The sequence below is a fragment of the Musca autumnalis genome, unplaced genomic scaffold (genome assembly GCF_047663935.1).
Source record: "Musca autumnalis isolate F117 unplaced genomic scaffold, ASM4766393v1 scaffold_1, whole genome shotgun sequence".
Lineage (NCBI taxonomy): Eukaryota > Metazoa > Arthropoda > Insecta > Diptera > Muscidae > Musca > Musca autumnalis.
The window spans coordinates 85,390,267-85,406,298 of NW_027411644.1; the positions used below are offsets into that span (position 1 = coordinate 85,390,267).

General features: G+C 36.9%; 1 protein-coding gene across 1 annotated transcript in view; it reads right to left on the reverse strand.

Annotated features, from left to right (window-relative positions):
• Positions 1–663: 663 nt before the first annotated feature.
• The window catches only part of LOC141402434 (sodium-coupled monocarboxylate transporter 1-like), a 150,895-nt gene continuing 135,526 nt past the window's right edge, over positions 664–16,032 (reverse strand). The window contains exons 6-11 of the mRNA XM_073983778.1: positions 2,257–2,324; positions 2,039–2,193; positions 1,728–1,977; positions 1,286–1,666; positions 1,061–1,230; positions 664–997 (exon numbers count right to left, since the gene is read on the reverse strand). Of these exons, the coding sequence (XP_073839879.1) occupies positions 766–997; positions 1,061–1,230; positions 1,286–1,666; positions 1,728–1,977; positions 2,039–2,193; positions 2,257–2,324 (1,256 nt within the window). The 3' untranslated portion in view covers positions 664–765. The remainder of the gene's footprint in view (positions 998–1,060; positions 1,231–1,285; positions 1,667–1,727; positions 1,978–2,038; positions 2,194–2,256; positions 2,325–16,032) is intronic.

Consider the following 16,032-nt stretch of genomic DNA (forward strand, 5'->3'; position numbering starts at 1 on the left):
TGACATTTGAGGTTCTCGGTGTTCAAAAAACTTCTCCACCAAAAATTGTCAACGTAGGTCCATATTTTGGTATAGCCCCCATATAACGGTACCTCCTGATTTTCGGTATTTTGAGAATTTTAGCTACAATGTTTCACCGAAATAGCTGTAATTTGACATTTGAAGTTTTTAGTGGCCACGAAACTTCTTTACCAAAAATCGCCAACATGGGACCATGTTTTGTTATAGCTCCCATAGAACGTGTCCTCCAGATTTTCGGTATTTTGAGGGTCTTAGCTACATTGTTTGACGGTACTACCCATAGTTTGCAGTTATAAAACATTTCCACCAAAAATTGTAAAGATAGGTAGACACATTGATATAGCCCCGTAGGTGGTACCTTTCACATATCTGAACCTATTTTTAAGATTAAATTAGATAATTTAGGCATTTGGGGTATCCATGCTTGTCATCGTGATCTTGATCATAATTTTGTTGTTGCAAGGGAAGCCATTACTTCCCGCGATTAGGCTGATGAAACTTCCCAATATTTAAAGCCCCTCCTTTATACAAGTAGTTTTCAGTCGTCTTTAGTCTTTGTTACCACGCTGTAGTGTTACTTCCTATACTTCTTTCGATGAAGGCCTGATAGCTTTCCCAAAGGCCTAATGATAAAACAAATAATTTATACTTTATTTCAACGGTGATTTATTTCCCAATTTTAACCTAACCATAATATATTGAATAGACATATAGTATACGTTTAATTTCACATTTAAACTGCTTTTACTGGACGTCCTTCAATGGCAAATCTTTTTCCACCTTTACTTCGCAATAGGTATTCTTCCTTATAAACTTAACAATAAACGGTGATACAAGTTTCTCATCCATTTTGGAAATATCATTGAGGCCAAAGAACAGGCTGGCCACATTTGAGGCTATCATTACCAAACAGGCACCCAAACCGGTGTACCACAAGAAGGAGATGTGATAAATGGAAGTACCATGGGATGGCAAACTAAAAACGAATTGGGAGATATTCATAAGGGGGGGATACAAATTGCGTTATAAGTGCACTTACTATTCCGAAGATGAATTCAAATATTTTGACATATCGAAGTCATAATCACAACCCTCCACCGAAACTGGTAACTTTGGGTGGCGAAAGGAGCCTGTAACATTGGCAATCTGGGCATTGACACAAATCCAAGCCATGCTTAAAAAGGAGCAGATGCTGCCAGCCAGGACACTCTGCAAAAATATGATTAATTATTCAATTTTGTGACATTATGTGCTGGTTCCATACCTTTTCATTCAACCATGGCATCAGCATACCCACGGTAAAAATACCCAACATCGGTCCATAGACAATGGACTGCAGTGTGGCCGATAATTGCAACACCATACCCAGTTTTTCGACAACATAAACCAAGCCTATTGAACTAAGACCACACACCACTACAACTGTGCGCATAATAAAACCTGTGGTACGCTCACTTATGTCCCGCCTTGAAAATGGTTTAATGAAATCTTCCAAAACAACTGCTGCCAAAGAATTTAAATAGGTTGACAAAGAACTTAAGGCTGCACTGAAGACACCAGAAACAAAAACTCCCGGCATACCAGGAAATTCACCCAAGACATTCATTACCAACACCGGAACCAATTGGTCACGTGAATTGCAGAGCTATAAGAAAAACTCATTAGTATTTCAGATCATTTTCCTTTTTCATATTATAATAACTTACCCCCGTGGAAATGGGATCACATTCATGAAATGTGGCAAAAGCCAACAGACCCACATAAATACACAGGCAATACAATAAAGTCAAACCAATCGAAAAGGTCCACAAAGTCTGCTTAATTTTCTTCAAATCCGGTAGAGACATGAATCTTTGTATGGTGGGTTGATTTATCGATGTATTCTGCAACTTAAAGAAAGTGCCGCCAATGAAAACCGGCAATATGCCCATGCGCACCGTGGGATCTAGGGTAATTCTGAAGAAATATTGTACGATTTATTTCGATTCGGAGGTTATTTCAAAAATTACCAACTTACTCTGGAAAATTAAGTCTACCTCCATCCATATTCCTTTGCCACACCACACCAAGTCCACCTACGTCGATTGTTCCTTTGATGATCAGCACAAACATGGATCCAAACATAACAAAACTCTGTATAACATCAGTCCAGACAACACCGCGAATACCACCCTAAAAATTTATCTTACATTATAATAAAGGTTTGTTGTGTAAATTTATTTGTACAGCACTTACCACCGTGGTGTAAAAGGTACAGATGACTATGACAATGGGCACAATTGTGTGTAGGCTGATACCGCTGACTGTGAAAGAAATTTTTGAGAAAAGAATAGATTAATTAGGATTTATTGGGTCAGTAACAACAATTTATGTCCGCTAACAATAGCCATCCATTCTCCGATATACATATTGTTACGGAATTAGATTTAACTAATGTCCGTGTAGACGTTGTTTTATTTCCCAGTACGATTTGTACCAAATAAAACAGGGTTCGTTTTAGATTACGTTTCTACAATGCTTTATTTACTTTATTACACTTAATCGTAACCGACTTTAATTACTAAGCACGCAGCTTGTCTCTAGTTAGCACGCAGCTATTCTTTTACCGATCTGTTCAGTTCAACGCTCAAAACACAACTACTCGTCATTGCCAGTTCCAGTGCATTTATATCCCAAAGTCTCCCTGTTCGAGAAATATCTAGAGCATATGGCAACACCTCGAATCTGTACAACGAACACACAGACGCACATTCGCACTAAGCGAACAACCATACTCACATACATACATGGGGGATGATCAATGACGTAATTACAACAACAAATAAGTGTAAGAAAAGAAGTGACAAACTAAACAATAATTACATGACTATGGCAAAACAAAATAAAAGCACATTAATGAAAGGTAAAGAACATCTAGAATAATGAAGATAATTCTACATGATAATTGTTGTTGCTTAAATAAAGTAACTGCGTAATACAAACTTTACGTTACAATTCAAATTTTTAAATTAACGGAAATTAAACTAAACTAACTTAAACCTATCAGTTACATTCGTAACAATATATTACCCTAACGTCCATGGCATCAATGGCCAAGTCTAAGGTAGACAGAAGCAAAATTTAAGCATTTCATTTTCGCATTCAATAATTATACCCTCAGCATTTATGCTAACGAGGGTATATACACTTTCATACGTGCAAAATGTGCCTCATCGAAATAATGTTTTTAGACCCCAAGTATATTTGGACGAAATCCGTTTCACACAATTTGGAGTCGATTTAGCAATGTCCGTCCGCACGATAACTCTCGAAAGAATGAACCGATTTGGTCCAAAATTTGGCTTTTGTAATATTTTCTCCAAACTTAGTTTAAGTTCGAAAATGTCCGGAAAATGTGTGCGCAGGATAACTCCTAAAGGGAGTCACCGATTTGGTCCATACTTTGCACATCGTGAAATTTCTACCAGACTTCTACCAATCCTTCGGATACCTCCCACACAAAATACTCTTTGATTGCAAATAGCACGAAAGTTGTAAAAATCCACCATGTGTGGTGGCTGGAGAGCACGAAAACTCTCGAACTAACGAATTTGGTCCAAACTTTGGCCTTCGTCATATTTTGTCATAGTTTCAGTTCGAAGATAGGCAATACTGGTCCACAACCTCCGGTACTTCCCCGAATATTTTAAAAAATTCAACTTAAATGGTATGCACGATATTTCTTGAACTAATTTGATCCAAACTTTGGATCTCCTAATATGTTGTCCAAATGTTGTTTATCTTCTAAAATGTAGTTACATTAGGGTACCTCCTCCACAAAAGTTCAACATTTGGGTCTAAGTGAAGTTTTATGTCTTTTCGAAGATCCTTTGGAAATGTATACCTATGATGTTCGTTGTATTCCTGTTTACAGCGATATTATGATGTCCGTGGACAAGTCCATGCTTCCTGGCATCTGGTCCAAAAAAGTATACGATGACCCACTAAAATGATAAGTGGGCGCGCTATCCTATCTATAAAAATATATGACTCCCAAGATAAGATCCACTTCTATAATGGACTATGTCGGTCCATTTCTTTAAGTACCTCCTCTGCAACACTTTTGAACTTTAATCCTTATCCATATTTTCGTCGGCAAGTTCAAATGTCACATTCGATCTGACCGTCGACGAACGTTTCAATTCACATAGGCTGAGGGTATATCTCTGTCGGCAAAGCCGACTGATACTTTTTTACTTGCTGAATTTTTAATTTTGGTTTTTCATCGCCAAGTAATGCATTCAGACACAATGGTGTACTATGGAAAGTCCTTAGTAGGAAATTCGAAAATCATTAGATTAAGATTCATAGATTTTAAGACGGTTTAACGTAAAATTCTGTTTAGTAGAAAGTCAACCCATCTATCCCTAGTAGACAACCTCGACATTTTAAATCATTCACTCTAAAGTAGATTAAGATTAAGATTAAATTTATTGGGCCTTTTTTTACAAACGTTATAATAAGATAGAGTTGTTATAAAATTATGTAAAACTTAAGATTGTGTATACAGCACCGTGCTTTTACTGAATAAGTAAAAAGTACATATGTGAATCATGACGTAATTTAAAATTCCTTGCTCCCGGGAATACAATGTTTTAAGTGTTAAAACTTAATTAAACTTACAAACTAAAATAAAAAAAACTAAACTAAAACAAGTGAGCCAAGGCTATAGTCGGGACGGGGCCGACCATGTGATACCCTACACCACTATTCCTGTGCATAAGCTTTTCACTGGTAAACATTTCTTTTAGGGAATATAAACCGACTACCACCAAAAATAATATGCCTCTCTGTCTCTGGGACCCCCATAAGCAACCAAAATTTCGTGACCATCCGATCAAAATTACGACCTGTAGCTTGATTGAAAAAAAAATGGAAGAATTGGATGCATTACCGACTATTGTGGTATCTCCCTTGTTTGATCACCTTCAATAGGCTTCTTCCTATGTGGGACCCGCATCAACTCCCAAAAAATTCGTGACGATCCGATTAAAATTGCGACCTGTAGCGTGATTACAAACAAATGTGAAATGAGATGCATTACCGACTATTGCGATATCTCTGTTGTTTGAGCAGCTACGACAACCTACTTTAAAGGTGATATTTTCTACTTTCCTTGCCAGGTTTTGCTTTTGATATACCTCTTAAAGAAACAGAGATATTGGCTTTGAAATAAAATGTTGACTTTTCTCCAAATAAGTGTTTGCCCATTCCGACCCCTGAATATTATCCGACCATGATCAAAATCAATAGGCTTCTTTCTTTTTGGGACCCCCATTAACCCCCAAAATTTCATGACCATCCGATCAAAATTGCGACCTATAGCGTGATTACAAAAAAATCGGAAAATGGGATGCATTATCGGCTATTGCCATATCTTTGCTATTTGACAAACTACGACAACCTGCTTTACACCGTTGTAAAGGTGATATTTTCTACTTTCCTTTCCATGTTTTGCTTTTGATATACCTCTTAAAGAAACAGAGATATTGGCTTTGAAATAAAATGTTGACTTTTCTCCAAATAAGTGTTTGCCCATTCCGACCCCTAAATATTATCCGACCATCACCAAAATCAATATGATTCTTCATCTGTAAGACCCCCATTAACCCTGAAATTTTCGTGACGATCCGATCAATATTGCGACCTGTAGCGTGATTTCCAAAAAAATAGAAAAATGGGATGTATTACCGACCATTGCGATATCTCCGTTATTTGGTTACCTACACCGACCTAGTTTGCATCATTGTAAAGACGGGATCTTCTACTTTCATAGTCAGACTTTGGTTTTGGAAAATTTTCAACCAATGCTGTGATATTTGTCAATAAAATTAAAATGAAAATTGGGGTTTTATTTGCTACTATTGCGATATCTTCGTTGTTTGATCACCTACGAGCACCTACTTTACATCATTAGAAAGGTGATATTTTCTGCTTTCATTGTCAGGTTTTGCTTTTGGTATACCCCATATAGAAGCTGAGATATTGACTTTGGAAAAAAAACGTTGTCTTTTTATCCACCTAAGTTTTTTGCCCCTTCCGACCCCTAAATATTATCCGACCATCACCAAAATCAATAGGCTTCTTCCCCTCCGGGACCTTCATCAACATCCAAAATTTCGTGACGATCCGATCAAAATTGCGGCCTGTAGCGTGATTACAAGGTTTAGATGGACAGACGGACAGACGGACGGACACACATAGCCAGATCGACTCAGCCCGTCGAGACATTCATTTTGATATACACTCCACGTCAGTAGAATAGAACACCTACATTTTTGTTAATGTTAGCTTATTTATCCCAAAACGAATGAATCTGCGTTTTCAATCTTGTGGGGATGTAAAGTCGATAATGTTCCATATCAAACACAGAAAAAATTATGTTTCTAGTTCTTCTCGAAATGATTTTCTGATCATTTTTCCGATAGTACTATGAAAAATAGGCATTTATTTTTGGTCATCAGGATAGAACAGTCACTTTATTTTCGCGAATTTTTGAGATATTAAAGCCGAATTTTCTTTCAGTCGATAAATCAAGGCTTTCTATCATTTTTCACCAAAGAAAACCTATAAATTATTCCGCGGACACCGAAATAACAGTGTTAAAGGGTTTAAATTGACAGATATTGGAAACATCTCGGAATATCAATAGGAGTCGCGCAATTATGTCATATTTCTTCACAACAAGATAGAATATGATACAGACAACCTCGACGGATACAATCGAGTGCTTCGGATGCTGATAAGATGGAATATTTTCAAAATATTTATGAAAAAGGTCAAAATTTCTTAAAAAAACCATGATGATTTGTTCAATAAAATGGATTTTCCGCGAACAAGTCTGCCGTTCAAAAGTTTGGAAATATTCTCCAGATTTGAAGGAAGATAATCTGATACGAAAACAACCGTTATTTTAATACACTGAGGGAAATTTTATTCCCTTATAAAACAACATACGAAACCTAAAACCTCAATTTCCATGACTGTGTTTTCCCGCAAAAACGGGGCTTTTACATTTGCGATTTCAGTTAAAAAAACTACTAATTCGTAAAATCCGGTATGGACAGCATAAACTGGTCCATTTATATTGGAGCATAACACTGTTAAGAACAGTCGCGGACACCGAAATAAGAACACATATAAAATTCAAAATCCAAAGGGTGTGTTCAATTTGAAAAATGTGCTAAAATTTCCCTCAGTGTATTAAATAGCGGTTATTTTCATATCAGATTATTTTCCTCTAAATCTGGGGCACATTTCTAAACCATTAAATGGCAGACATGTTCGCGGAAAAATCATTTTATTGAACAAATCATCATGGTTTTTTAAGAAATTTTGACCTTTTTCATAAATATTTTGAAAATATTCCATCTTATCAGCATCCGAGGCACTCGATTGTATCCGTCGAGGTTGTCTGTGTCATATTCTATCTTATTGTGAAGAAATATGACATAATTGCGCGACTCCTATTGATATTCCGAGATGTTTCCAATATCTGTCAATTTAAACCCTTTAACGCTGTTATTTCGGTGTCCGCGGAATAATTTATAGGTTTTCTTTGGTGAAAAATGATTAGAAAGCCTTGCTTTATCGACTAAAAGAAAATTCGGCTGTAATATCTCAAAAATTCGCGAAAATAAAGTGACTGTTCTATCCTGATGACCAAAAATAAATGCCTATTTTTCATAGTACTATCGGAAAAATGATCAGAAAATCATTTCGCGAAGAACTAGAAACATAATTTTTTCTGTGTTTGATATGGAACATTATCGACTTTACATCCCCACAAGATTGAAAACGCAGATTCATTCGTTTTGGGATAAATAAGCTAACATTAACAAAAATTTAGGTGTTCTATTCTACTGACGTGGAGTGTATATAAGTATGGGTCTACGACCATTATTTCGATGCGTTACAAACTTTTTGGCCAAAACCAACTTATAATACCCTCCCCACATAGTGGTGTAGGGTATAAAAAATCAAAGGAAATATATATCAAAATAAACAGCCTGCATGTTACCCCCTGTGTGTACCAGATAAAGCTTTTTCGTAAAATGCATACCGAATATTGACATTAATGTCAAAGTTCGGAGGCATTTCATTTATATATCCAATTGGAGACAAATAATTTGTATTAGACCAGCTATAGTGTTTTTGTGTGTCATAGATGAGAGATATGTAGCTGTTTTCATGATCGCGAATTCGCTGAATAAATTTTGAAATAATGTCACAAATATATAAACCAACAGGTGTAATTTTGGATTCCCCATAAATTACCCTATTAGAATAGCGTTTATTGTTTGATTCAAAATATTTCCCAATACAGTGTCTAAGAACTTTTCGTTCCAAAATTTCAATTTCACCGATAACTACAGGGGATATGTTAAACCATATCGGAAAAGCATACATAAAAACTGGTCTTATACTTGTTTTATACAACAGTAATTTGGTCTTAGTTGGAAGATCTTTATTTGCCAATATTTTAGAAAAAGACCCAAGTATATTATATGCCCTTCCTAAAACCTGCCTGGCATGTTTATTAAATTTCAATAAATTATTAAATGTAATGCCTAAATATTTCATAGTTTTTCCTACATTAATATCAACCCCATTTAGAGATAATTTTAAAGATTTACTTTCGGGAACCACAGTTCTTTTGCATTTCCCGGAAGCGTTCCTTATGCATATGGCCTCGGTTTTAGAAGGATTAATTTTGATGCCCCAATCATGGTAAAACCTTGAAACTTTTTCTAAGTGATGTTTCACTTTGCACAATGCTGTGTGGGGTGACTCATCGTGAGCATATAGAAGAGAATCATCAGCATATAGAATCCCACAAGAATCTGTATCTATATGAGGGAAATCATACATAAATATACTATATAAGTGTGGCGCCAAGATAGATCCCTGAGGAACGCCACATTTAACGTCCCCTAACCCAGATGTTACTTGATGAAATTGCACGCAAAACTTTCTATTTGAGAAAAAACTGTAAAATAATTTAATAACAAATGGATCGAAGCGAATTTGAACCATCTTATACAATATTCCTATGTGTGATGTGTGATCAAAAGCCTTTTCGACATCCAGTGAGAGAGCTACCGTACATTTCCGTTCTCGCAGTTTACAAACAATATCGTTTTGAAATTTCAGAAGAGCGTCCGTCGTAGAATGACCTGCTATAAAACCGAATTGAAGTTCTGGGATATATGATGTACTAATCCCATGATCCATCTTAATACGAACAATTCGCTCGAGTAACTTTCCTAAATTGGATAGTAGAGAAATGGGTCTTAAATTGTTAATGTCAAATTGTTTGGCTTTTTCACCACAGGGACTATTTTAGAAATTTTCCATTTATCTGGAAAATATGAGTTGTTCAGACAATTATTAAATATAATAGTTATATATTCTACAGCTTTAGCAGGGAGCTTTTTAATTATAAAATTGGATACATTGTCTAGCCCACAGGATTTCTTATTATTTATGTCCTTGCAAATGCCGGCAATTTCATCCATTGTTGTTAATCTAAGGTTTCCCATATTATTAAGCGATGTTTCAGTAACATTAAAAGTAAATATGTTAGACTCATTGGCTACATAACTACTGACAACATTCTCCATTTCGCTAATGGTTTCACTTGTAGGCAAATGATTATACACATTACCAAAGTATTGTTTTAAACATTCGCATGCTACTGAATTATCTTCTATAATAATTCCATTCTCGGATAATCTATTAATATTTGCTTTTCTTTTGTAACCGATGATATTATATACTGCTTTATGTGCCCTAGGTCCCGGTTTTATTTTCTTAAGCTTTTCGGAAAATAATCTAGACTGTTCAATTTCGACTTGCCGTTTGATGATAATATTTAATAATTGGACTTGTTTTGATAACAAACGATAAGTTGCATCCAATCTATTGGAATTCCTGTTATATAATCTTTTCAATTCCTTCTGCCAGGAATATTTTAATTTAAAAAGAGCTTTTATGGAATCTGAAACTACGACCCTTTTGTTTACATTAATGCATTCAGCATGTCGGGTCTGGTTGCAACTTATAACATCAGATAAATTTTCGATATAATTATCAATTTCAGAGTTAGAAAGATTTATGTTTGGATTGGGAAAATTTATCAGTAACTCATCCCTTACATCATCTCGGAAGGTGTTCCAATTAGTATTTTTATATGACGTATAATATCTTGGTGGATTTAGGAGTATTGATAGGGAAGATAACTTTAAATGTAATTTGAGGGGAAAATGATCTGAAAACGTAGGTAGTGTATTTATATGAAAATTTCGTGACACTGGATCAACCAAATTTGTACTTACTAAGAAGTGATCTAAAAATGAATCTCCATTAGGAAAAGATGGAGTTGTATCTGAGATTCTTACAAAATCTACACTCTAAAGTAGATTATGAGGGGAATTAGCAAAGTTTGCGACCTAGGCAAAACGTAGTGTTTCAGACGCCACTTTTTTGGAAAGTTTGACAGTTTTTACCCTTAACGTACTCAGGACAGTTGCAGAAAATGGAATTTACTTGTGAACATTTTCATTCAACCATTTGTCACAATTTTCGACCTAGATACTCACGGCAAGAGTGCACCGATCAAATTAAATCTTTGTATCTCGATAAAGGACCATCCTATAGCACTATGAAAAACTGGTTTAATGAATTCAATCGTGGCCGACGCTAGCTAAAAAACGAAGGTGGTGAGGGCATTCCAAAAACGGACCTTGTGCTAGAAAAAAATAAGCTGTGCGTGAACGGATAATGCAAGATCACTATGTCATATACCGTGAGACAGAGGCATCCTTGGGTATTTCTTCCACCAACTAACATATGATATTGCATGAATACCTGGCCGCAAAACTTGGGTTTTCTCGTTAGATGCAGCAAAATTTGAAAATAGCTCAAAAAAAGGCTCTTGTCAATTGGTGCAAAGAAATTGTGAATAAATACGATCGCGGTGCATATAAGATCGTCACAGACGAATCTTGGATCTATGCATATGAGCCCAAAACAAAACAACAGTGGATCTAGGAAGGTGAGCCAAATCCTACGAAAGTTGTTCATGAAAGAAGCACTTCGAAGCAAAGGTTGCCTGTTTCTTCGGCAAAACTGACCATGTGTCGACTTTACGGTTTGAGCAACGTAGGACGGTTAATTCTGAGTGGTACAACTGGTTTGCCTGAAGTCTCCGGAGAAGTTCGAAAAACGTGTAACGTTAAAAAAAATGATTATGTACATAAAACAACAACAACCCTTACCATACAAACCAGCCATCCAATAAGCATCACACACTACATCTTTGCTACTCACCCGCTCTGAGATAACATGTAGTGCAAGGGAGAATTGCATTTCAGTGTAACTTTTAAACAACCGTCGTCAGTGCCTTCGACTAATAATTCTCATTTCTCATGGTTGAGAAATTGCGAGCTTACTACTGCAGGGAGTTAGTTACACGGGTTTGAACAAAATACTGTTCTAAAACCGCCGACTTACACCTCGTTGTTACAGCGTTGGAAATACGTTTTTGAGGGCTACCCGGGGTTTCGAGTCAGCTATTCCACTTGGCCTTCGGGTCAGCTGTTCCACTGGGCCTTCTTGTCAGCATTTCTACAGGGCCTTCGTGTCAGCTATTCCGTATTTAGACCGTAGCACTAGACCAATACCGACTACATCGTGTTCCCAAACTTCTACACCCGAGGCCCACACACCGTGTTCCCGGTCATCGGCAGCCGAATACCGAATCCATCGCATCACCGATCGTCTACATCCGAACTCCAAATACATCGTGTTCCCGGCCATCTGCAGCCGAATACCGAATTCATCGTATCACCGATCATCCACAACTGAACGCCCACGTGTTCCTGATCATCTGCGGCAGAATACCGAGTCCATCATATCACCGATCATCCACAACCGAACTCATCGTGTTCCTGAACATCTACAGCCGAAGATCTACAGCCGAACATCGACTACATCGTGTTCCCGAAGATCTACAGCCGAACATCGACTACATCGTGTTTCCGATCATCTGCAACCGAATACCGAATCCATCGTATCAGCGAGAATCTACAACCGAACGCCAAATACATCGTGTTCTACAATATCTGCAAATTGTTAGCGAGCCGTTAGAGCCCAAAAACTTCCGACGAACCGCCTAGAGAAGAACCCACAAATTCAAACCTCGTGCAAGACTTCATAAACCATATTCACTTCAACGATTAATCCTAATATATTCCCATTGAATTCACTTTCTATCGCATTTAAATACAAGTAGATTGTAAACTAGTATTTAATCAATAAAGGACCCGATTCAACCCCCAGGAAAGGGAGAATACTAGTCTTCTAATATCGTAAGGTTTAGTGGGTCCTAATGGAGACTGAACGTACCCCAGCCGACGAAAAAACCACATTACAAATGAACATGAGAAGTCGAATCGTTCTGCATCATGGCCGGACAAATGGAATTGATGGGTCATCCGCCACACAACCCTGCCTTTGGACCCAATGACTTCATTTGATTCCCGAACATCAAGAAAAAAAGGCGTGGTCAATGATTTTCGTCGCCAGAAGATGCTGTTGAAGTGTTTAAAGACTATATTTTGGAGGTGTCTCAATCAAGTCACTGCAAACAACATAACATATGATCGTCTGTCAAACTGTCCTGTGTAAGTTTAGGCCAAAAACTGTCAAACTTTCCAAAAAAATGTTAAATGGCGTCTGGCAACAGTACCTGTTGCCTAGGACGCAAACTATTCTAGTTCTCCTCGTAATTCCAAATAGAGTCGATCCACTCAGTAGCCATGTATCGATGTCAACTTACATAACGGATAGACTTTCAAGCCCATCCTGGTAAGTGATTCACCTTAAAATAGACATAATCTTTAAATGTTTTTAAAGATCGCTACCCTCCATCACAGTATGAAGGGTATATTAAGTTGGTTTTATCAGTTTGTAGCGCATTGAAATAAACATTCTCGACTAAAAATGTATATTCTTAATCAGAAGAAAATTCTGAGTCGATTAAGCCATGTCCGTCTGCTGTAATCACTGTAGCGTCCACAATAATTAAGTTATATTTTTTGCACCTGCATATCTTTGTTTTATAGACAAGTCAAGTTCGAAGATGGGATATATCGGCGTATTGGTATAGCCCTCCCGATTTTGGATATTTTGAGAATTTTCAGAATTTTGGCGGAACTACCTGTAAATTTGCAGTAATTGTTTAGGTATGGGCCCCATATAACGGCACCTTCTCATTTTCGGTATATAGCGGTACCTCCCGCTTTTGGGTATTTTGAGCATTTTATTTAATTTTGCCGACTGAGGTAATTGTAATTTAACGTTTAGGATTCCTAGTGGTCAATTTCTTGACATACATCGTTTCATATTTTTTAATCAGGGTATTCAGGTATTTTGAATTTATTATCGACTTTTTTCGGTGGTTAGTCTCAACATTTTCGTTCTAAATAATTTTACAGCCCTCTCACAGTCATCCAAAAACGTCTGCACCACAAATAGCAAACATATAACCACACTGCCCGATTTCAGGTATTTTTGAAGTTTTAATCTACATTTCTGTAAATGGTAATTAGGATTCCAAGCGGTAAGAAAACCACGATGTCTTCCATAGAATCTGATATTAAATATTAGAATAGCTCCACAGAGATCTTTTACAGATATGAAACCAGGATATGAAACCTTTGGAATGAGAGACCAGCTAACTCAAATAAGTCTTCTATACATTAGAAGACCTACAAAGAGGTCTTTTGGTGAATAACAGACTTCCACAATGAACTTCAGTGGAATAGTAAAAGCACTTCTAAATACATAATTTTTGTAGTGAAGTTTTTAAAATACTCAGTGGTATTTTTGAAACCTTTGAAAATGTTGCTGTCTGTCCCGGGAATTGAACCCAGGTGTGAACCACGCTGGCCACTTAATATCGATAAATTAATTGAAAAAAACAGCAGTCTTTTAGTAAAAATTGTTTTTTTTTTTTATAGAAAATAATGCCTTTGCCGTGGTCTTCAATAGAATGTGAGACCTTCACAGATGGTTTTATTATATTGAGTATACCTCCAAAACATCACATCTTCTATGGAATAGAAGATCTACAAAGAAGTAGTCTATAGAAAAGAAGTACTACAATGAGGTATTTTATTGAATAATAGATTTTACAGATATCTTCTATAGAATACTGTTCAGTAGAGGTCTTCTGTACAATGAGAGGCTTCAGACCTCCAAAGACATCAGATATTAGACCTAGACCTAAAAATCGTATATGGAAAAGTAACACGAATAGCAACAACAAAACAATCAAATAAAAAGAGTTTTGGAGCCAAGTTAGGTAACGAGAAAATTTATTTTGGTAATTATACCCTCAGCCTTTAGGCTGAGATGGTATATACGCTTTCATACGGAGCACGCAATCTGTTCTCTCCCCCACAAAAGTTCAAAACTTTTCTCTAACATCTTCTGCAACCGATTTGCCCATCGTAATATTTCTACCAGACATAGATCAGGTTCGAATATGGACTATATTGGTCCACTCGTTCGGATACCTCCCTCCCTGTTTTAAAATCGGTTTGAGTTTTTTTGCAACAACTTGCATTCGCTCCGTACGACGGTACAAGTTTTTAAAGGGGCAAATCCATACTTCCTAGGAAAATTGCCCGAATCCTTGAAAACCCCCGACGCACAGTGGATCCACTTGTGTGGAGAAAGTGGCCAAAAATATTTCCCGTGTAAATATCAAGCTAATGCGCTGCTTACAGCTTTGGCCTGCTGCGAAGAGTGTTTTAAGAAAGCACGAGCGTTACATTCTCCCCCTTTTCCCCTCTGGAAGGGGTATACGGTAAGAATTGTTTTATGCTGTTAATACAAATTGACATGAACAAAGGTCTCGATTATCTTATGATGCAAAAATAGGCTTGGGGAAACAAAACAATCTCCAAAACAACATAAAATCCAACAAATTCAGCGGATTAAAAAAATCAAAATTTTTTCTGAAAATTGGTAAAATTTTTAATATAGATCTTATAGCGTTCTTCCTGGAAGGCACGTACCGCCAACGTAAGACAAATTTGGAAGAAGATTTCTTCATCTTGCCACTGAAACCAATTATGTTGATGTACGTGGTCAGATAACAGAGTTATACGCTAATATATCCATAGAAATCCTATTCTAGGGCAGCTTTAGTCAGCGGCCCACCATTTATTGTCTGGCACTAGATGGCAGATGATTTTAATACTGAATAATCTTAAACCCATGAACTACTTTGGAAAAATATTCCCGAGGTGGGCACTGGTGCGCATCATGACTAAAACCTTAGGTCAAATTTAAGTATATGATCGAATTGGCATTACCAAAAACACTAAAAACAAGTAAAAAAGTATCAGTCGGCTTTGCCGACAGAGATATACTCTCACCCTGTGCAAATTGAAACACTTTTTTCACAATAAAATTATGTATTTAGGGGGTTTCAAAATTTTGGTCTCGCATGAACCGACAAAAATGTTGATTAGGATTAAAGTTCAAAAATTTTGCTGAAAAGGTACTTAAAGGAATGGACCGACATAGACCATGGGGGTGCCATAGGGGGTTTTTACACCCTTCGGGCTGTTTTCTCAAGAAGTATGGACTTGCCCCTGAAACAACTTTTACCATCGTAATTGAGGCCGCGAACGTAAGTTGCTTCAACAGAAGTCAGAGTGATTCAATAGCAGGTCTTAAAGTGAACTTATCCAAAATTTTGTGTGGGAGGTACGGGATGGAGTGGACAAATATAGTTCATATTCGAACCTGATCTATATCTGGTAGATATTATGAGAATGTGTAAAGTATGGACAAAATCGGTCACTCCCATCAAGAGTTATCGTGCCCACAATTTTTTCGAATATTTTCGAACTTTTGTGGGGGAGGTACCGGAATGAGTGGACCGATATAATCCAT